At 43.8% G+C, this 24,243-nt stretch overlaps 1 protein-coding gene across 1 annotated transcript in view; it reads right to left on the bottom strand.

Annotated features, from left to right (window-relative positions):
* tmco3 (transmembrane and coiled-coil domains 3) overlaps positions 1 to 24,243 on the bottom strand; it is a 47,801-nt gene that overhangs the window by 10,716 nt on the left and 12,842 nt on the right. The window contains exons 3-9 of the mRNA XM_052013978.1: positions 22,134 to 22,313; positions 19,607 to 19,798; positions 16,250 to 16,378; positions 12,779 to 12,871; positions 7,572 to 7,758; positions 6,548 to 6,665; positions 3,144 to 3,339 (exon numbers count right to left, since the gene is read on the bottom strand). Of these exons, the coding sequence (XP_051869938.1) occupies positions 3,144 to 3,339; positions 6,548 to 6,665; positions 7,572 to 7,758; positions 12,779 to 12,871; positions 16,250 to 16,378; positions 19,607 to 19,798; positions 22,134 to 22,313 (1,095 nt within the window). The remainder of the gene's footprint in view (positions 1 to 3,143; positions 3,340 to 6,547; positions 6,666 to 7,571; positions 7,759 to 12,778; positions 12,872 to 16,249; positions 16,379 to 19,606; positions 19,799 to 22,133; positions 22,314 to 24,243) is intronic.

Below are 24,243 nucleotides of genomic sequence, written 5' to 3' on the forward strand. Positions count from 1 at the left end.
CTGTGTGTGACTACACACCATTGTAGCTGATTTGAAAGTGGTCAGCAACTAGTTGGATCCATTACCACCAATTTAGGGCAATAAGGGATGGACATTAAAAGGTCAGACTTGCCACCTACACCTAAAGCCCATTTATGATTGCAAAATATTCTGAAGTCTACCACTTGGCATACATTTTTACAACCTTGCAATGATTGAGGAGTGAGAGATGTGCCAAGCCATTACTCTTTATGCTGGTATGAGATTCTGCTGCTGGTGATGGCCCACAGTGCCCTGTGAATAGCTTTTTTTTAAGCAGTTGGATCTGTTCCTGGGCTACTCAAATTAGCATATTATTAAAACCAATGTAACCATTGACTCCTCTATCCTATCTGGATACATCACACCTTGGTATGGCAAATGCTCTGCCCAAGATCGCAAGAAATTGCAGAGTCGTGAACATCACTCAAGCCAGCCTCCCCTCCAGTGACTCCATCTACACATCCTGCTGCCTTGGGAAAGCAGCCAACATAATCAATGACCCCTCCCACCTGGGTCATTCCCTCTTCTCCTGTTGAGAAGATACAAAAGCTTGAGAACACTTACCACCAGGATCAAGGGCTGTTTCTATCCCACTGTTATCAAATTAGTGAATGGACCTCTTATACGATAAAGATGAACACTTGATCTCCCAATCTACCTCATACTGACCCTTGCACCTTATCTGCCTACCTGTAACTGCACTCTCTCTGTAACTATAACACTATATTCTGCATTGTTTTCCTTTTTACCAACTTCAACGTCCTTATGCATGAAATAATCTGCCTGGATGGTACGCAAACAAAAGCTTTTCACTGTATTTTGGTAGATGTGACAATAATAAACCAATACCAATAAGCACCGGAGATTACCCTCATTTGGAAGATGAGAGTCTGGGAAAACATACCGGCAATTATACCACATAGTTTTATTCCTCATCTCAGTTTCCTCAAATTCTAGGATCAACCTCCGAGCCACATCCTTCTGGATGACCCTCGGTAGGGCAACAAACCCAAAGTTCTCACCCAGTGTACATTCCACACCTTTGATTCTCAGCGTTTCCTACAAGGGCTATTTAACATGGTACACCTATCTCTTGGGCAGTCCCTCACATTAAAGGGCGAATTGCTTCCACTCCAGTTCTGGGAACCACAGCCTCTGCCACAGGCAGACACAAGGGTAAGTTGGGATATGGTGTCCTCCCTCTATTATTTATACTGGACTTCCATGTGATCCATAGACTGGATGAGGTTCTCAAGGCTTTTCCACCAGTTTGAGCAGTCACAGGCCGGTGAATTTCACAAGAGATTTTTTTGTTGTGCTACAAGTGAAGAGTAATGTTACATTTTTGAAGGTGGCTTTGAGAACCATGAGAAATTTCCTCTGCAATCTCTTGCCACTATGGAGCTCATGAGAGGCCGGTGTGTGTCGTATGTGTCCTGCACATCTGAGCCAACTGAGTGTAATTAGGGTCTGAATGCTGGGACGTTGGGTGAAAGGAGACACTGACATTGGTGTGCTTGTCCTGCCAGTGGATCTGGAGGACGTTAAGGCGCCTGCAGTGTTAGTTTCTCTCAAGAATTTTGAGATTCCTACTATACAGAAGCCATGTCTCAGAATAGGGATCACTGCTGCCTGGTGGTAGACTGTTGCTTTGTGCTTAATACCTTGAGTGTAACACTCTTTTCCTCAGATGGTCAAAGACATTGCTGCCACACTGAAGGCGATGGTGAATTTCACCAACATCTGCCTTTTGTTGAGAGGTGGTTTCCAAGACCAATGCAATCCAGGGTTTCGTTGTCATGGGGCAATGTTGTGCAGTAGAGGCAGGTTGGTAGGGGACCTTTACTTTGATCCAAGGCCCAAACACTCATACATTTCAGTAAACAAGTTGACGATGACTTGGTCCCGAACACACAGATGAACAAGGGTCATTTGTATACTGTAGCTTGATGACTGAAATTGGTGTGGTCTTGGTTCTGGAGTAGGTTGAACTGTTTCCCATTTGTTCTGTACAATAACTCCATCTGGTGGAAAGCCTGGTGGAGCTGAGTATAGAGTACAGCAAAATATATTGAAAAAAAACATCAGGAGGGTGATGCAGTCTTGCCTGAGATTGGGCATTATGATCGACATGCCATCGTGAAAGACTTAGGATGGAGACAAATTTCTGAAAGCAGCCATCCTGAGAAGGTCACTTCACAGTCCCTCTCAATTGTGTCAAAAGCTTTTTCCAAGGTCAGAAAGACCACATGCGGTTGATGCAGCTTCCTGTATTTCTCTTGTACATGATGCATGATGAAAATCACGTCCGCTGTATCCCTAAACAGTCAGGATCCACAATGTGGTTCAGGGAGCAGCTCTTTGGCTTGATGAGGTGGAGGATGAGAGGACCTGGCAATGACCTTTCCAGTAGTAGATAGCAGGGAGACTCCTATGTAGTTACCACAATCAAACTTGCCTCTTTTCTTGATGAAAGTCATGATTACCTGAAATTCCCTGGCATGTCCTCTTCCCATGGAAGAGGGGGTTGAGAATTTGTGAATGAAATACCTCTTCAAGTTTAGGAACATCTGGTTGAGGAATTCTTTAAAGTCCTCCTTCCAGCAGACTCTGACTGACACTGCCTTTGATAGTGGGGTGGGCCTTGGGTATTTGGGCCCTAGATAGCCTTAGCTAAACACGATATGGTTATTAGCCAGTTGCTTACCATTCCCCAGCTACTCTTCAGATCGAGTGTTTGCCATCTGACCTCAGCTGTCAGATGCCTCGAGTTGCTTCTTTTCCTCTGAGGTGCAGTGGAGTTTCCAATCCACAAGCATCTTGAAAGCTCCTGGATCTCCAGTTCATTCTCATCAAACATTTAGAAACTATTTTCACTAGAGACAGAGTGATGGATTTTGGTCAATGAAGTGAGATGTCTTACTTTGGTACAGAGATCTATTTGAACACAAGGCCTTTCCTGAAATCTGCTGGATATACATTTTTAAATAATTCTCCAAAACATTTGGCTCTAGATGAAAGCTTTAGATGCCATGAATCTGTATCAAAGTTTTCACTCATTTCTACTATTCTCAATGTGTGAACTACAATGCTATAACTTGAATCAAAATAAATATAATTACCATTAACATAAGAAAGATAAATGCAGATATTCCTAGGACAAGTATCTCTCTATTTCCTTTACCCTCAGTGTGTAGTTTTCTGTAAAACGGTCCAATGAGGTAAGTCTTTATCACAAGAGCCATCAGAAGAATTGCAGCCAGCGAAAACAGAATTTGACCAATAAGAGCGAAAATCCTCAGCAGTTCTAAAATTATACTGCAAAGAAAGGCAACATTGTGAAAACATATTCCAAAATAATTTGAAGCATGACACTAACATGTATAACTATTAACAATTTTTAGTTTAGGGTTTATGGTCAACTTCCACGCAATGTTTGTGGTGTTGCTGCCACTCTACGGTATCAAATCATCTTGGAGCAAACAGTTGGTTCTGGGCCATGACCATCCACATTATTATCAAGTCTCATTCAGGATCTTGATTTTAGTTCTTTGGCCAGTATTGACAACAATTTTGCGTCATTTTCCCCACAGCAGGTAACATTTAAATTTTTTATGTCGGTTTTCCTACATTCTGGAACATAGTTCATTGTTTTCACTGCAGATTATTTCCATATTTCCAACCATATCTCAGAGACAGCCCCTCTCAATCAGCCCATCTCAATGAACAATCCATCAATTTAGTTTTACAATCTAGACCCACATGTTCTGAATTTCCTGTCCTTACAAAGCAGTTCATTATCTGATTTAATATGATCCTTATCTAATTCTTGACAGGAACATTTATTTTAGACCTACAGGGATGTCCATGTGCACATCCATCTGTATGGATGATGACGTGCCAGAAGTTTTATCCATTGAGAGAGGAATATTTGAGCAACTAGCTTATAGACATGGTCTAGAAAAACAAGTAGGGATTAATAAATCTAATTGGTATTTTTCTCCAGCATCTGCAGTCTTTTGTTTCTCTGGTATTTTTCTCATGGCCTGCACAGTCTTGTCTGATATGTGTCACTGAAATCGAACAAACCAATTGAGTTTTAACAAAGGCTCAGTAATTAAAAGCAAATTGGCTTGTTGAAAATAAATTCTCTACACATGAACATAAAAAACTTATAAACACACAATTATGTTGCATGTAAAATTTATCATCCTCAAGATCTACAATTTCACACTGTCACAGACAGAAAAACTATGTTAAATATGCAGTCTTCCCATGAGTACACCCAAGCATCTCTCCCACCTTTGTGGCAACTTATGCAACAGGCCATTCTCCAAAAGGAAGCAGAACTGCAGAAATGCATTCTCTAATGGAGGGGTGGAGAAGTGGTGAAGAACAGCATCCTGATGACAGAAGAGATAGGAGTGCACTGGCCATTGGAGAGTTGTGGGGTGGAAGCATTCTCTGAGCTGTAGAGAGACTTTCTCCAAACATTCCAAGGCAGCAAGTGGGATTACCTTGGGGTCATTTGAATTAGGCTGAACTTTAAAAGCCTGACATTCCAAGAGCATAGTTTCCTTTCTTTCCCTTCACAGATCAAGAGTATGCTGGTGCTTGATCCATGAAGATTCATTGGGCTTGTCACCATGACACCTGACAATAGAGGCAATATTAAAGAATGATGATGCTCCAACCAAATGCAGGTTAATATGCCCAAAACAGTGGAAAAAGCAGAGGAAGGGGAAAGAAAGTCAATCAGTGAGGAAGCAGAGAGAAAAACAGAGATAGGTGTTAACACGAGAGGCAAGGAAGAGTACAGAGACAAAATCTAGCATGTTGAAGACAATGCAAGTATCAAGGTAGAGACAAGAAACAACAAAAGAGATGTTAGGTGAGGACATCTCCTCTATTAGGATGTGATATTATCAGGAAATGCTCCCATGATGTGCCAAAGGTAAAAATTGTTCTTTAGCTGCTAAGTTGAGGACATTATAATTTAGCACTTTGGCTTGAAACTGAGGCAGTTCCCTGGCTGAAGAAAGGAAACTGGTGGCCAAGTACAGAGTGACACTTTCTACAAAACAAGATCGAGGAGCATCATGTTACTTCCGAGTGCATGGAAACAATTACTAAAATGTCACACAACTCCACCCACCCCACTGCCCCCCACCCTGACTTGTCTGGATGAGTATTTCTTTACACATGAATGATAAGGTTCAGTCATTTATTAAATGACCTAAAACAAACAATCATGTTTTGTCATCAGACAACGTGATGACAAATGACCACTCCACATCAGGTCTTGTTTCTTCAACTTAAAAATAAAGTTATCTTTAGGCTTTAGCCTTTAGTAGGACATGGAGCTTGGGAAAGATTTAAGATCATGGAATTTCACTATGGAATTGTAATTAACCAACCCTCCCAAAGTACACCACTGTGCCAGACCGAACTTCTCTAGAGCACAGCACAATTTTATTCAAATTCATTGCCTTTATATGTGTGCAAAAATCTACTGTACATTGAATTCAGAGACATCTAGAATATAAAAATGTCTAGCAATGAAGCAAATGGCTATCAATGATTATTTGTAAAACAAAACATAGCAATTTGGGTTTTTGTTTTTGCAAACATGCAATTGACACATTCTTGAACAGCCTCTAAAGGATTAGGTGAAAGTTATATTTTGTTAGCCCTCCATAATTTTTTCCATATCTAACCAACTCATCAGAAATTATTTCATAACATGTGTCATTGATAACATATAAAGGCCCCTTATGTACTTGCTCCCAAACACACTACTCACTCTTTAGTAGGGACCCTCACCACACCACATGCATCCCACAGAACCTTGGCTTTTAACACTTTATTTGATCTCTTTAACATGCTTCCTATTTCACGATTCTGCCATTAGCAAGAGACCTTGGTTTTGATCATTTTTACTGGGCATCTCTCAATCTTCTTTTTGATACTTACTTCCTTCTTTCCCTTTAACCACAATTGTGACTGTTCTGAGGTTGGAAATGGCCCAATGCCTTCTAAACATCACAACCTTACAACCTATGGTGGCTGACTGTGGAAGACTGGATCCAGGGCTAACAGCTGACAAATATCTGAGGCCCCATCGAAATGTTTCTTTAAGTTTACTTCAGACATCTACCTCTATACATACCTTCCCAAAGCAGGTTTTGTTTAAGACCTATGACTAACATAATACGATGCCTTACTATTTCCCCTTTCAAGAATGTAAGAAGATTCTTTCAAAGTGTATTAGTTTGTAGTATCACATACAGTGTCCAATTTTTTTAAATTCTTGGACTTGGGCAAGAGTGTCATAATATTGTCCATCCTTATTTGCCTTCAAGTGGTGGTTAGCTGCCTTCTTGGGTCACTGCAGTCTATGCTGTTGGTTAAGAAGCTCCAGCGAGGAAGGAAAATGCTGACAGTTACAGAACATAGGTGGAGCAGGAAACAGAAGTAACCTCATTGAAATCAGCATTATTTATATAGGTACCTGATAAGCATTCACCTGTTAGCAGTGCTACTGCCTGCTTGAATTAGCATGGGCATCACAGCAATGAATAAACTCAGCTGAACATCCTGCATCACCAGCATTCCAAGCAACACGCTGCTATAATCCGCATCTCCTATTCAGCAACAGGAAAATCAGGTCAAAAGGAGTGTCTAACCCTTTGACAAAAGTAACATGCATTGAATGTGTTCACTGGAGTCCTGTTAGATAACAATACTGCTTTGTTTTAAATTTTAGCTCAGTTGGAGAAATCACCAGCACAGTGCAAAATGCAATGTGAAAATGGCAGAATGATGGGGCACTTTGATTAAGAAGCAAGATTTTACCTCTGTAGCCTTTCTGAAAATGTGTAACAAATAACATTTCCACTTAAATCACTGGTTAAAATGCTAATTTGTCCCCAATCACATCATCAGAGCCCAATTTGCCATGATGATTTACAAGTGTCCTTACCATCCAATCAGATTAACAGAGCAGATTAAACACGAAAACAATAGCAAAAAAGAGATATCAGTGGCCAAGACTTCCAGGCAATTTCAGCTGCCTCCTCAGTTCCAAAAGGGTAGGCAGAGCTAAAATCTTGTTTCACTGGTCAAAGATACAAATGATTTATATCTTCCCAACAGTGGTCTATCCACCAACTCCCCTTCATTTCCTTGTGATTGGCTTTAAAGTAACTTGGAAGTTTTCATCCTCCCCTTTCCATACCTTCTCTTACCCCAACCACAGTAAAAAAAAATCCAAACATCACAGACTCCCACATATCACACAAACATCTCCTCCCTTTCCCACCACTACTTATTTCCATCTCCAGGACTTTTCTCGACCCAGAAGTTTTAGATTTCAAATTCCTCAGAGCATCCTGTTGTTCCTCTGCCACCACTCTGCTGTAGACCATCGTCCACTTCTATTACTCTGTCTCCCACATGGTTCAGAGTCTCAGATCTTCAAGTTTATGTTTAATGCTATACTCAGAATGACTCTACAATCCAACCATTTCCTTTAGTTGTACTACATTTACCTTCTTTCTCTCCTTTGGCACCAAGAGCAAGGAATCTGGACACCAATGGCGTACTTGATAGAGACAAACATGTGGAAATAAATATACTTTGTGTTGGCCTAATTCTCAACAGATGTCCCCAGAGTAATCCAAATGCGACCATCAAGATTGTCATGTAACTGGTACCTTGCAAGGAAATCTTCCAGACCTAAGAGCAGTAAAATATAAAACAAAGCCCAAAAATATTTTAAAAATAATTTTCTTAGTGAGTGTAGACAAGGATATAATAAAGGACTGATCTGATACCCAAGCATACAACGTGCACATCATTCAAATTACAAGGTGACCTTTTCAAAGCTAATGGGACAATCAACTTTGAAAAATGTTAAGGCATCTGCAAGTTTTAAAGTAACAGTAAACTTGGATTTCAAGAGCCTAAAGATTGTGGTAGGAGTCACTGACATTTGAATTTCACAGATTTATTGTTCTGAGAAACAGTTGGCTTTTGATTTAAGTGTCATTGCAAGCAGTTGTAAGGAGACCTAACCACAGCAATTTAGCATCAGCAAGAGTACCCCATTGTATCATCCACATCCCAAAAACACAAGGATAATGTTTGGATCAGATCTCTGCACATTTGGACTTAATTCAGCAGGAAATTCACATCAAGCCTCATGTGATATGTGGTGCAACAGAGATGGCACCCCTCAGACATCAACAAGTTGTAGTGACTTCTTGAGCTCAGCTAAGTCGGTCACTACAAAGAGGATTTCACCAGAGTGTTATGATAATGAAAGCATTCATTATTTTTCAAAGGCTGTATAATAGGGAAGAGGGAAATCATTCAGGTGTAACGACTCACCGTCCAAGCAAGCGAACCGGCTCGGCAGTCGGGTCGCGCGTTGTCGGAGCAGCGAGGCCCAAGATGGCGCTGGGCCTTCGTCTTCCCCGAGCGATGGGGAGAACCTGCGCATGGCAAAAGTTTGATGACGTAGCACATACGTCACTTCTGTTTTCGGTGGGCAGGAACCGTTCCTCTTAAAAGGCCCACGCAAGGCGGGAAAATAAATCAGTTTTGTTCTGCAACTCATCGACTAGTGTCTTACTTTCACATCACTGTAGCAGCCGCTACATTGGTGACCCCGACGGTCCAAACGAATTTTGGACCCACACAATGGACGACAAAACGGCAGCACTCAAGCTGCCCACCTTTTGGGCACTTCTGCCCCGCGTCTGGTTCGACCAGGCTGAAACACAATTCCAACTTCAGCAGATCACCTACAACTCCACACGGTACTACCACGTGGTCAGCTCCCTAGACCAGAAGACAGCTGCCCAGGTCGGAGACTTCATCCAGTCTCCTCCGGAGGAAGGCAAGTACCCAGCTTTCAAAGACCTTCTTATTCGGACCTTCAGCCTCTCCCATCGCAAGCGTGCCGCCCGCCTGCTTCATCTTGACGGCCTGGGGGACAGATCCCCATCGGCCCTGACGAACGAGATGCTGGCCTTGGCTGAGGGACACAAGCCCTGCCTGATGTTCCAACAGGCCTTCCTCGAACAACTACCCAATGACATTCACCTGCTGTTGGCCGATGCCGATTTCAGCAACCCACGTGAGGTGGCCGCCCGGGCAGATGTCCTGTGGAAGGCCAAACACGAGAGCGGGTCGTCCATCGGCCAAATCGCCAGACCGCAGGCCCAACACCTACCTAAACCAGTCCCAGCAACCAAGCGACCACACTCCAGAAACACAGATGACGACACTAGCGACCAGCTGTGTTTCTACCATCAGAGGTGGAGTGCGGAGGCCCGTCGATGCCGCCCACCCTGCAAGTTTCAGGGAAATACCAGGGCCAGCTGCCGCTGATGGCTACCAACACAGCCTCCTATTCGTTTGGGACAGGCATTCCGGGCGTCATTTCCTCGTCGATACTGGAGCAGAGGTCAGTGTTTTGCCCCCGACCGGCCACGACACTCGTAGCAGGCAACAGGGTCCCGCACTCAAAGCCACAAACGGCACAACGATATGAACTTTTGGTACCTGTACAGTTCAATTACAATTCGGCGACAGCCGTTCTACCTGGAACTTTACCCTTGCCACTGTCGCCCAGCCACTCCTGGGAGACGATTTCCTTCCCACAGCCTGTTAGTCGACCTGCGAGGGAAGCAGCTAGTGCACTCCAGAACTTTCCAAATCTACTCCCTGGGAGAAGCCAGCCTACCAGCCCCGCACCTGGATTCCGTTTCCCTGTCCAGCAACGAGTTCACCAAGCTCCTAGCCAAGTTCCCATCGGTTTTGGCACTTCAGTTTACAAATTCAATGCCCAAACACGGGGTGCGGCATCACATCATTACCACAGGGCCACCCCTTCATGCCCGAGCACGACGAGTACCTGCAGACAAGCTCCGCCTGGCGAAGGAGGAGTTTCGCCGCATGGAGAAGCTGGGGATCATTCACAGGTCAGACAGCCCCTGGGCCTCCCCCCTGCACATGGTCCCCAAAGCCACCGGCGGGTGGAGGCCCTGCGGCGACTACCCCAGGCTGAATGATGCCACCACCCCAGACCACTACGCCGTCCCTCACATCCAGGACTTCGCAGCGAACCTACATGGGGCCCACATCTTCTCCAAGGTGGACCTCGTCCGGGGATACCACCAAATCCCGGTCCACCCTGACGACGTCCCCAAAACTGCGCTCATCACTCCATTCGGCCTCTTCGAATTCCTTCAAATGCCGTTCGGCCTTAAGAACGCCGCACAGACCTCCCAGCGGCTGATGGACGCGGTAGGCCGCAACCTGGACTTCATGTTCATTTATTTAGATGACATTCTCATCGCCAGCCATAACCGCCAAGAACACCTTTCCCACCTCCACCGACTGTACTCCCATCTCAGTGATTTCAGCGTATCAACCCGGCCAAGTGCCAATTCAGACTCGACTCTATCGATTTCCTCGGCCACAGAATCACCAGCGAAGGAGCAACACCTCTACCCGCCAAGGTAGACGCTATCTGCCATTTTGCCCGTCCCAACACGATCAAAGGCCTGCAAGAATTCCTGGGGATGGTCAACTTTTACCATCGGTTCATCCCTGCAGCACCTGTATCATGCGCCCTTTGTTCTCACTGATGTCTGGCAAGGATATCGCCTGGAACGACGAGGCTGCGGCTGACTTCGCTAAGGCCAAGGACGCCCTGGCAGATGCCGCGATGCTGGTACACCCTAGGACAGACGTCCCAACCGCCCTCACGGTGGACGCATCCAACACCGCAGTCGGTGGAGTACTGGAACAACTAATCGAAGGCCGTTGGCAACCCTTGGCGTTTTTCAGCAGGCACCTTAGACCACCCTAACTGAAATACAGTGCTTTTGATCGGGAACTTCTAGCGCTGTACCTAGCAGTCCAGCATTTTTGGTACTTTTTAGAAGGCAGGCCTTCCACCACTTTCACTGACCATAAGCCTTTGTCTTTTGCCTTCTCCAAGGCCTCCGATCTTTGGTCAGCTCGCCAGCAGCGACATTTGTCCTACATTTCCGAATTCACAACGGATATCCAATATGTCTCCGGAAAGGACAATGTCGTTGCTGACGTGCTTTCCAGACCGACCATCCACAGCCTGTCCCTGGGTGTAGACCACACGGCCCTGGCAGACGCACGGCAAGCCCATGACGAGCTGCCCAGCTACAGAACCGCAGTCTCGGGCCTGCAGCTCCAAGATTTCTTAATCGGTCCAGGTCAGCAGACCCTCCTTTGCGACGTCGCAACAGGTTCCTGCAGCCTGGCGGAAACGCGTTTTTGACTCGGTACACGAGTTGGCGCACCCATCCATCAGATCAACTGTCCGACTGGTCGCCAGCAAGTTCGTCTGGCACGGCCTGCACAAACAGGTCAGTGAGTGGGCCAGGACTTGTCCGCACTGCCAGACATCAAAAATCCAACGACACACCAAGGTCCCACCACAGTAGTTCAAGCCTACCTGTAGAAGGTTTGACCACATCCACGTCGACCTCGTTGGTCCCCTGCCAGTTTCTAGAGGAGCCCGGTACCTCCTTACCATCGTGGACCGATTCACGAGGTGGCCAGAGGCAACCCCTCTATCCGACATCACGACTGATTCCTGCGCCCAGGCGCTGGTCACAACTTGGATCTCGTGTTTTGGTGTTCCGGCCCACATCACTTCAGACAGGGGCACCCAGTTTACCTCCAGTCTATGGTCTGCATTAGCGAACATGCTAGGGACGCAGCTGCACACCACCACAGCCTACCACCCTCAATCAAACAGGTTGGTAGAACGTTTCCACCACCATCTGAAATCAGCCCTGATGGCCCACCTGAAAGGTCCTAACTGGGTCGACGAACTGCCTTGGGTCCTGCTCGGCATACGCACTGCCCCCAAGGAAGATCTCCACGCTTCGTCAGCTGAACTTGTGTACAGTGTGCCCCTGGTCGTCCCAGGGGAGTTCATACCCGCCCTTCGGGGGCGGGAGAAACAACCCGCGGCAGTCCTGGAAAGACTGCGCGAGAGGCTCAGCAGCTTGGCACCGATTCCCACTTTGCGGCATGGTCAAGCCCCATTTTGTGAGCCCAAGGAACTACGAGACAGTAAGTTCATTTTCGTTCGCAGGGGCACACCCCAGGCGCTGTTGCAATGACCATACGAGGGGCCATTCCAGGTCATCAGGAATAATGCATCCACCTTTATTTTGGACATTGGGGGCAAGGAAGAAGTCTTCACGACGGACTGCCTCAAACCGGCCCATTTAGATCTACAACAACCGGTCAAGGTCCCAACACCGCGGCGCAGAGGCCGACCTCCTAAGCAACAGCTAGCACAGCCCGTGAACCTTGGGGACCGTATCGCCAGTTCTGGAGGGGGGGTTGTGTAGCGACTCACCGCCCGAGCAAGCGAACCAGCTCAGCGGTCGGGTCGCGCGTTGTCGGAGCGGCGAGGCCCAAGATGGCGCTGGGCCTCCGTCTTCCCCGAGCAATGGGGAGAACCCGTGCGCGGGAAAAGTTTGATGACGTGGCGCATACGTCATTTCCATTTTCAGCGGGCAGGAACCATTCCTCTTAAAAGGCCCGCGCAAGGCGGGAAAATAAATCAGTTTTGTTCTGCAACCATCAACTTTCGTCTTACTTTCGCATCGCGGTAGCAGCCGCTACACAGGAATAAATAAAGAGATTGGTTCATTCAAACAGAATTTAGTTGAACATAAATAGACAATACCTTTCTTAGCCTGTCAGGTGAAAACTCAAGACCAACGAAAAACAAAGTGAAGAACACTCCAAATTCACCAAGAGTCTCCACTTGCACAATAGACTGTCAAAAAATGTGACATATCATGAATGTCATGCGAAATCAATAATCAACTAAGTTATATTACAGAGCTTTTACTGTGGAGAAATACCCTTATTTGTCTTGTGTTTATGCTCCATGAGCATCTTCACATCCTTCTTTGTCTCACCTAGACCTCTCTCTCCTCTGTTCTACTAGTGCTTATTTAGATTCCTTTTAAATGCATCTATGCTCTCTGCCTTAACTTCTCCTTGTGGCAGTGAGTTCTACGTTCCAACTACATTGTGATAAATTTCTCTTGAATTCCCTGTTAGATTTAAGTCATATTTATGGTCCCATGTTTTGGTCTTACAAACATGGAAACACCTTCCCTACCGACAAAAACCTCCAAAATCTTTGAACTCTCCTTAAGTTTCTTTTTAGATAATTGATAACTATCATTTCTTTTAAAATATTAATTATGTAAACTATCTCAGATAATCATAATAATCATAATATAGTTAGAATTAGCATAGTTTTGAAATAGGACAAGGATAAGATAGGAGTAAAAACTTTAAATTGGGGAAACAACACTTTTACTAGATTGGCAGGGAGGTGGGATCCAAAGCAAAAGTGAGGCAGATGGGAGGTTGGAAGTTGAGATAGGATTCAATGACAGCAAGGTCAGTAAACCAGACAGGCAGCAGCATGGCAGGGAGCGAGGAAAGGCTGTTGGATTAAATTGCATTTATTTCAATGCAAGAGGCCTAACAGGTAAGGCAGATGAACTCAGGGCATGGATAGCTACATTGGACTGGGATATTATAGCCATTACAGAAACATGGCTAAGGGAGGGACTGGCAGTTAAATGTTCCAGGGTACAGGTGCTATAGGCGGGATAGAGGTGGAGGAAAGGGAGGAGGGGGAGTTGCATTTCTAATTAAAGAGAACATCATGACAGTAGTCCGAGATTAAATTATGGAGGGATTGTCCAGTGAAGCTTTATGGATGGAGCTGAGAAATAAGAAGGGGATGATCACTTTGTTGAAATTGTCCTATAGGCCCCCAAATAGTCAACAGGAAACAGAGGAAGAAACATGCAGGGAGATTGCAGGAAGTTGCAGGAATAATAGGGTTGTCATAGTAGGGGATTTTCAACTTTCCTAATATAGACTGAGATTGCCATAGTGCTAAGCGCTTAGATGGGGTGGAATTTGTTAAGTGTGTTCAGGAAAGTTTCCTCATGCAGTATGCTGAAGGCCCTACCAGGGAGAAGGCAAAGCTTGTCCTAGCCTTGGGAAATGGAGCGGGGCAGGACAAGTGACTGAGGTGTCAGTGGGGGAGCACTTTGGGACCAGCGACCGTAGTTCTATTAGTTTTAAAGTAGTTATCGAAAGGGACAGATCTGGTCCACAAATTAAGGTTCTAAATTGGGGCAAGGCAAATCTTGATGGTATTAGACAGGAACTTGCAAAAGTTGATTGGAGTAGGTTGTTTGCAGGAAAAGGGAGATGTGGCAAGCGGGAGGCTTTTAAAAGTGAGATATCGAGAGTTCAAGCTCTCCATGTTCCTGTTAGAGTGAAGGGCGAGGAATCGGGAACCCTGGATGATGAGGGATATTGAGGTTCTGGTCAGGAAAAAGGAGGCATGGGTCAGGTACAGGCAGCTGGGATCAAGTGAATCCCAGGATGAGTATAGGGGATGCAGGAGTGTACTCAATGAGGAAATCAGAAGGGCAAAAAGGTGGCATGAGGTAGCTTTGGCAGAGAAGATTAAGGAGAATCCAAAGAAATGTTATGTATATTAGGGGAAAAAGAGTAACCAGGGAGAGAATAGGGCCCCCAAAGACCAAAGTGGACATTTTTGTGTGGAGCTGCAGGAGATGGGCGATGTCCTCAATGAGCATTTCTCCTGTGTTTACCGTGGAGAAAGACAAGACGACTTCAGAACTTGAGACAGTTAATGGGGAGACCCTAGGGATAGTCTGCATTACAGCAGAGGAGATATTGGATGTCTTAAAATGTATGAAGGTAGAAAAATCACCAGGGCCTGGTCAGGTATATCCAAGAACATTGTAGGAAGCTAGAGAAGAAATTGTGGGAGCCCTAGCTGAGACATATGCATCATCATTAGTGACAGGAGAAGTGTCGGAAAGCTGGAGGATAGCTAACGTTGTGCCTTTACTTAAGAAGAGCTGCAAAGAAAAACCTGGGAACGATAGACCAGTAAGCCTAACATCTGAAGGGGATTCTGAGGGACAAGATATACAAGCATTTGGAAAGACAGGGATTGATTAGGGATAGTCAGCACGGCTTCGTGCATGGGAGATCATGTCTCACGAATTTGACTGAGTTTTTCTTACAGAAGTAACCAAGAAGGTTAATGAGAGCAGGGCGGTAGATGTGGTCTATGGACTTCAGTATGGACTTTGATAAGGTTCTGCATGGTGGGCTGCAATGGAAAGTTAGATTGCATGGGATCCAAGGAGAGCTAGCTAATTGGATACAGAATTGCCTTGATGGTAGGAAGCAGAGGCTGTTTGTGGAAGGAGCCCCATGACTAGTGGTGTTCCCCAGGAGTTGGTGCTAGGGCCATTGCTATTTACCATCTATTTCAATGATTTGGATGAGAATGTACAAGGCACGGTTAGTAAGTTTGCAGATGACACTAACATAAGTGGTGTCATTGACAGTGAAGATGGTTATCAGGATCTACAGAGGGATCTTGATCAGCTGGGTAAGTGGGCCGAGGAATGGCAAATAGAGTTTACTTCAGCTAAGCGCGAAGCGTTGCATTTTGGGAAGACAAACGAGGGTAGGACTTTCACAGTGAATGGTAGGGCCCAGGGGAGTGTTGCAGAACAGAGGGACCTAGGAGTACAAGTACATGGTTCCCCAAAAGTGGCATCACGGGTAGACAGGGTGGTGAAAAAGGCTTTTGGCATGCTGGCCTTCATCAGTCAGGGCATTGAGCATAGAAGTTGGAATATTATGTTGCAGTTGTACAAGATGTTGGTGAGGCCACATTTGGAATATTGTGTTCAGTTTTGGTGTGAGACAGGTACAATAACAGCATTCAAAAAACTTTTGGATGAATACGTGGATAGGAAAGGTTTAGAGGGATATGGGCCAAATGTGAGCAAATGGGACTAGATTGGTGAGCACCATGGTCAGCATGGACGAGTTTGGTGGAAGGGCCTGTTTCCATGCTGTATGACTCTATGATGAGGTAACACACCAACATTTAAAATGATCCTTTCTTGAGAAAATTTGCACAATTCTCCCCCCACTAAACAATGTACATATTGGTAAATATTGCCTTTCTCTTATAATGTAAGGTTTATTTCAGAAATATACAATTCCCTTGTCCAAAGATAACTTAAACTGAGAAGAATGCATCACCGTCTGATAATAGTAATCATACCTTGATATGGTTTAGTCCTGAAGGACCCAACAGCACTCCACAAATGATATAACCAAACATTGTGGGAAGTCCCATCAGGGTACAAATCCAGCCACATGGCAGAGATAATACCACAATGGAGATTATATCCTGCAAATAAATTACACATTTAAGTACTTAAGAACTCATTAAATAAAAATCAGACATTTTACATAAACATACAAATTCAGCATTGGCTTTCATATTGTCTTGGCTCTGCTAGGCTAGTCCAGCAAGTTAAACATATCGTTTAACTTTGAGCATTAGCTGAAAATGTTTACATGTCGTTTAAAACTCTGGGAGTGGTCTCACCAAGACTCTATATAATTTCAGGAAGATATCTTCACTCTTGAAGGGCCAACATACCACTTGTCTTCCTAACCACCTGCTGCATGTTGGTTTTCAGTGACTTGTGTACAAAGACAGCCAAGTTCCTCAGAGTATCAACATTTCCCAATCTTTCATTATTTATTCACTATTTTGTCCACCAAACTAGGCAACTTCACATTTTTCTACATGGTATTCCACCCACCTTGTCTTTCTCCACTCTGTATCCTCTTAAAGCCTCTTTGCTTCATCATCACTAATCACCCTCTAAGTTTTGCATGATTAGAAAACTTAAAACCTTATATTTGGTCCCTCAGTCAAATTATTAGTACAGATTGTCAATAGAGGCGAACCCCACATTACAGCTATTCGGGTAACAGAAATTCGCCCTTAGAGGATTCACAAATCACTATGCAAGAATGTGAGCTACACAATAAAATTCGCTCTCACGGAACGTATTGAAAAAATAAATACACAGTAACTTCTGTTTACAACTCGCGTTTCTTGATGCATGTACAGATAACACAGCTTCACATTACGTAAAATCACAATGTGGACCATCTTCAAGGAATGAAACTTCCCCACAAAGTGGGAATCTTCTGTACTGCAGTTGGGGCCACAAGAACCAATCACTGGAGGACCCCATTAGGCACCCCTTCCAACCAGAGGAGGACAGAGCCATGGAGAAATAAGAGCACGGTAACAGGCCCTTCTGCCTACCAACAACCATTCATTTATACTAATCCTACATTAATTCTTTCAAGTCTGCCAAGATTCTACCACTCACCTACGCACTAGGGACAATTTGTAGTGGCCAATTAACATACTGATCTGCACGTCTTTGGGACGTAGGAGGAAACCTGAGCAGCCAGAGAAAATTCATGCAGTCACAGCGAGAACGTGCCAGCTCCAGACAGACAGCAGCCAGGGTCAGGATTGAACCCAGGTCTCTGGTGCTGTGAGGCAGTGGCTCTACTAGCTGCGCAATGATGCCAATTTTTGTAATAATTTAATTAAACTAAGATATCCAACTAATCAACAGATAAAAGCCATCCTTCCCTGCACCTTGTGTAGATGGCAAAAGTAATTAAATGTGATATTTAAAAGTCAAGAAGGGCTAGTGGGAGGGATAAGCCAGGTAGTTACAAGCCTATGAGTCTAACATCAGTGATAAGGAAGTCGTTGGGAAAAATTCTGAGGCGTAGGATTAATCTACACTTGGATAAATCAAAGACAGTCTGCATTGGTTTATTGGGCAAGATCTTGTCTGAGCAATTTGATTGAATTTTTTGGAGAGGTAACAAAGTGCGTTGATAAGGGCAGTGCAGTTGATGTAGTCCATGAGGACTTCTGCAAGGCCATGGGATCCAGAGCAAGTTGGCAAATGGATCCAAAACTGGCTTGGTAATACAAGGCAAGGGTGGTTGTGTGATCAAACCCTGTCACCAGTGGTGTACCAGAGGGGATCAGTGCCTGGCACTTTAATTGCTTGTTATATACATTAATGATTTGAATATGAATGTAGATGGCGTGATTAGGAAATTCACAGATGACACAAAAATTGGTGTTCTTGTTGATAGTGAGGTAAGTTTCCTTGGGCTATAGGATGATAACGATAAGATGGCCAGACCATGCTTAATCCTGATAAGTGTAAGATGATGCATTTTGGGAGGACTAAAGGCCAGTACATAATGAATGGCAATGCCCTCGGGAGTATTAAGGAACAGACAATTTCAGTGTACAACTGACAGCACAAGTAGATAAGGTGGTTAAGAAGGTACATTAGCCTTTGTTAGCCAGGACACAGAATGTAATAACAGGGAAGTTATGGTGCAATTTTATAAAACATTTTTAGGCCACAGCTGGAATACTATGAGCAGTTCTTGTTACCACACAAAAGGAAGGATGTGATTGCACTGGAGGGTGCAGAGGAGATTCACCAGGATGTTGCCTGGGATGGAGCTTTTCAGTTATGAAGAGAGAATGGATAGGCTGGGTTTATTTTCCCTGGAGTGGGAGGCTGAGGAAGGACCTGATTCAGGTATACAAAATTATGAGGGGCATAGATGAGGTAGACAGTGAGAAACTTCTCCCCATAGCAGAGGTGTGAAAAAGAGGGCATACATTGAAGGTAAGGGTTAGGTGATTTAAAGGGGATCTGAGGAGGAATTTTTTTCATCCAGAGGGTGACTGGAATCTGGAGCACACTGCCTGAGGATAGGTTGGAGGCAGATATTCTCACAACATTTAAGAAATATCCAGATGAGCACTTAAATCACCAAGGCACGGAAGGCTAGGGGCCAAGTGCTGGTGAATGGGATTAGTATAGATAGGTGTTCAATGGTCACATTGGACATGGTGGGCCGAGGGACCTGGTTTTGTGCTGTATGGTTCTATGATCAGGTAGTATCTGTGGAGAGAGATTGAGTGAGTTAATGATAGAAGTAGATAACCTTATAATCCCACAAACAGGAAAGAATGGTTATCTGAAATTGTTATGCTGTGTATTGAGTCCCAAGACCTGCAATGTACCTGGCCAGAAGGTGACATGTTATTCTTCGGACTTTGTTGAAACAGTGTAGGATGCCAAAGACAGAGAGATCCAAAAAGATGTGGGATGAGAAATGAAGGGAATCCCACAGCCCTGATATTGTTTTTTCCCCTCTCTCCTTTATGCCCTCATTCCATCTCTCTCTATTCAAATTCCTCGCCTAGAATTAACAAGCATTCAATTCCCTCACTTAAATAGCACCAACAGCATTTCAGGCAACTCCCTCACTCTCCATCCTATCAGAGGCACTCTTTAGGTTCTCTCCACTCCTCTGAAATTTAAAACAGGTTGGTTTCCTTACTTTCTGTAGTTTTGATGATAGGCTATTGACCTGAAGCATTAACTCCATTTCTCTCTCTCCACAGATGCTGCCTGACCTATTGAGTATGTCGAGCATTTTGTGTTTTTGTTTCATCTTATATAAAGTACTGGTTACTGTTATAAAATGAAAGCTCAGTTACCTTTATAAAATGAATATCAGCTCTGGGGATGGTTGAGTCCCTTGGTTTGGTCAGTATATACTGGTTGTTCTGTGAGTCAATGAGCATGCTCAGCCCCAAACCATCCTGCACCTCATGCATGGAAATGTTTTGTTTATGGTCTTCCTCATCCTCTTCAACTCTGATGACAGCTTCAACATTTCCACCATGAATCTGAAAAACAAGATACTGAAATGCCAGAACTTGTGGGAGACCAATAGATTTCCAAGTACATCAAAACTCAGTAGTAGATTAAGATTTTCTTTATTAGTCACATGTACATCGAAACACACGGTGAAATGCATCTTTTGTGTAGAGTGTTCTGGGGGCAGCCCGCAAGTGTCACCACACCTCTGGCGCCAACGTAGCATGCCCACAACTTCCTAACCCGTACGTCTTTGGAATGTGGGAGGAAACCGGAGCACCCGGAGGAAACCCACGCAGACATGGGGTACAAACTCCTTACAGACAGTGGCGGGAATTGAACCCGGTAGTCCAACTGAACAACCATTCATTCTCTGTCAATTGAAGTACCCAGATAAACTGACACCAGAAGCAACCCTATGGATTTAAAAACACCCGTATATTTCTGCAGAAAGTACAGCTCAACCCCATTCATTGTTATTTTCAGTTTCAACAGTTCCAAGAGTTGCAGATGATCAATGTGTGGGCATGCAGCAACACTAGCACATTTTGGGAGTTAAGCATTTTGTTTTAGGACTGGTCCAAACTCAAGCTTTAACTTAGGATTTTTGAGCCACTCATCTAGTCTATCAGTTTATATTTTTGGAGCACCTTCTCCTCGGGGTCTGATTCAATGTTAAGGTAACGTACTTAACAACAACCTTTCTGATATATCCAGACAATAATGCTGACTGGATGTCAACTTTGTACCTGCACTATACAATATAGTCTCCAGCCACCAGGGCTGTCTGGAGTGGTGTTCAAATATTTCAGATTCCAAATAAGAGGTAGGATTGCCATCAATTAGCCAAAAAACTCACTCCTGGAAAAAGTTGTATGTTAGTATAAACCTTAAACTGTCTGCATTTCCTTTCATCACTTTTTGTTTTGCACCAGTGTCAACTTTTCTAAATTCCACTGCCTGCAGTTATGTTGGGTCTGCCTATTTGTGCCTATGAACATGGAAACTAGCCTCTGAGTTTACCATGGTCTCCTTTTTCTCCTGATAACCAAAATTGTGCAAAGTAAAGAGATACATATTTCATAACAATTTAAATTTATCCAATTAAACTGAACTCTGTCCCTGCTTTGTGTGCATAAAGACTTTTAATTGTAGACATCAGTCTTTCCCAAAATTCTGGACCTGGATTTGACGTTTCCCTATTGTTGTGATTCAATAGAAATTCATAGTGCAGCCTGAGCATTGCAGTGTCCCCAAGTCCTTATGGTGCATCAGTACATGCAGCAGAGAATGCAACAAATCTCAGCCTTTCTTTTTCTAGAGGAATGCACCACAAAGTGTTTATTAATATATTTATTAGTCATATGTACAATGTCTGGCATCACCCAGAAACACACTGTTAAATGCATCTTTTTGCGCTAACAACCACAGTCTGAGAATGTTCTGGGGGCAGCCCGCAAGTGTTGCCACACTTCTGGCACCAACATAGAGCACGCCCACAACTTCCTAACCTGTATGTCTTTTGGAATAGAGAAGAAAACCGGAGCACCAGATAAAATCCACACAGTCATGGGGAGAACATACAAATTCATTACAGACAGCGGCAGAATTGAACCTGGGTAGCTGGCGCCGTAATAGCGTTACACTAACCGCTATGCTACTGTTTATTGTAGCACCTCAGTCTGGCATCATCCAGGTAAAGCTTTTTTGCACCTTCATTGTTTCTGTATCATTTTCATAACAAGAGGACCAGAACCGTCCCGATGCAGGGTCTCAACCTTTCCCTCCACAGATGCTGCCTGACCCACTGAGTTCCTCCAGCAGCTTCTCTTTTGCTCCAGAGAACTTTAATTATGGCTTAACCAAGGTTCTATACATTTAACATAAGCTGAAAAGAGAAAGTGTCAAACAGAATCCAATGCCCTAGAGGAGAGGCCATACTTGAAAGGATGGTGGAAGCAGACTTAGAACTAACTTTCAAGTGGATAAATAGTCAAGGTAAAAGTTTTGCTGGATGATGGGAAAAAGAGCAAGGGAGTGGGACTAATATCTCCTTCCGTGAACTAACTGCCACGAAGGTCAGATGACCGTTTATAGTGTACCTTTCTCTGCTTCTACTCATTAGACCAAGATATCCAAACATGTAGTAAAGAGTAGCAGCTTCAGCCTTAGCGGACAAGATGTATGTAGAAGGAATGTTGAAGGATCTATCAGAAAGCATTTTATTTGAGAACAAGAACTGAATTCTTTACTGGGTACTTATTCATTCCAGAATTCAATGACCTCAAAAAAGAAATTTTGGCAGCCTCACAAGTATATATGAGAGAACAAACCTGGGACTGTACATTGAAGTCTGCAACTCACCCGTTTGTTGTTGTCAAAGACGTGATCCTCAATTGCCTCCTCCAAACGGTCAGCAGCCTTCCGCACATCCTCAAGAATTTCGTCAAGGATTGACAAACTTTTATTTGCATGCTGTACATTTTTGAGCACCTCAGCTTGGTGTTTCTCTGCAGCCAATAACTCTACATACTCTTTTTCTTCCTGTAGATGCAGAAGAGCAATGAATATACAAACTTAAAAAAAATGGTAAAGGAAATATTTATGCTTGCCACATGCCATCTCAAATTACACATATATTGTACACTAACAAACTGTTTCTTGAACAAAAGTTATTAATCTACATTTGAATGAGCCAAAACCAGTACTTCTATCCTGTTCCACTGCCTATCCATTTCTGTATTCAAATAATTGCCCATACATTAACAGCGAGGTTAATACAAGGCAGAATGCTAGTGTGCAAAGAAATGCACAAATGCCCTGTCAAAATAAACAGCAAAGAATTTAAATAATCTTGCAGACTTTAACCTTAGAATTGATCAGATTAGTTACCTGGTTGGCAGGCCAGAGCAGACTTCCATAACACTGCGTGAGGAAGCACTTTCTAATAGCAGCATGAACTGCCAAGCTCTAATTATAAGGTTACATCCACTTATTCTGAAGTCCTGCATCAGAAAAGAAAGTTTCTCCCGATAATTCAATGAAATCCTTTAGTCACCTTGAAAGCCTCAATTGGATCAAATCTTAATTTTCTCCAAGAGAATGCAAGTTTGTCTGTGCAACCTGGCTTATTCTGATGAACCTGCATTGCACCTCCTTCAAAAAAAATACAATACACCAGATGATGTTAGGGCTCTGTGCAGCTGTAATCATGCCCTTAGTAATTTCCAGACTTAGACTTCTAAACCTCTGTTGAGGAATTCACATTTCCTAACTTTCACCATTTAAAAAATAATTCAATCTATTATTTTTCAGGTCAACATGAAAACTGCACAATTTTTCATACTGCACCTCATCTACTTCAGTTTTACCCATTCTCTTAATCAGTAGTTTGATGGAGCCATTTCTACTGGAATCTACAGCATTTACTGAAAATGAAAATTAAAATTACAGATTGCTGGAAATTTGAAATAAAAACAGGATGCTGGAAACACTCAGCAGATCAGGCAGCATCTGTTGGAAGAGAAAAAGAGTTAACATGTTAGGCTGACGACCTTTCATCAGACTGAGGACCCAGAGTGATTAGTGGGGTTAGAAGAGCAGACCAGGGAGTTGCAAAGGGACTCTTGAAATGCTAAAAGGGGAGGGGAATACGTCTGGTGGTGGAATCCTGTTGGAGCTGGAGGCAATTGCAAAAGATGATCCACTGAATGGAAGGCAAGAACAAGAACTCTGTCCTTGCTTTCTCCAGGAAGGTGAGAACAGAAGTGTGGGAAATAAATGAGATGTGGTAAAGGGCTATATCCATTAAGATAGAGGAGAAGCTGTAGTTCAGGAAGAAAGAAGACATTTCACAGACACCTGTGCAGAAAGTCTCATCATCGGAACAAACACGGCAGAAACAGAGGAACTGGGAGAATAAAGGAGGCAGGGTGGAAGGAAGTATGGTCGAGATATCTATGGGAGTCTGTAGGCTTATTACAGATGTTTGTGGCTAATTTATCTCCTGAGAGGGACAGGGATCCAGAAAAAGCAAGGAAGGAATCAAAGATCGGCCATATGAATGTTTTGCTCCTGCTCCTTGGTGCTGTTCGTGGAAAGCTGTTGAAAACTGAGAGAGAATAGAATCAAGACTGATTTTAGACCCCTCTTTAATCCAAAACATTCACTCTGTTTCTCAGATGCAACCTGACTTACGGAGTTTTTCCAGCATTTTTTGTTTTTACTTAACAACAAATACTGCACTGTTTAATATAACTAGTCATCGAGATTTCAAGTTATGCCGCATCTCCTGAGATGAATATTTATACAGCACAAAATACCCTCAAAAGAATCTCAATTACATATTTACTTAAGTAGATGCCAGTTAGCTAACAGTTTAACAGTGCAAGAAAAAGCACATTCAGAGAGGGAGCAAGTTACCAAGCAGGACTGAGAGAAAAGAGCAGCAAAACAGAAACAGTAAGAGAATCAA

This window comes from Pristis pectinata, chromosome 4 (genome assembly GCF_009764475.1).
Source record: "Pristis pectinata isolate sPriPec2 chromosome 4, sPriPec2.1.pri, whole genome shotgun sequence".
NCBI classification, from domain to species: Eukaryota; Metazoa; Chordata; class Chondrichthyes; order Rhinopristiformes; family Pristidae; genus Pristis; species Pristis pectinata.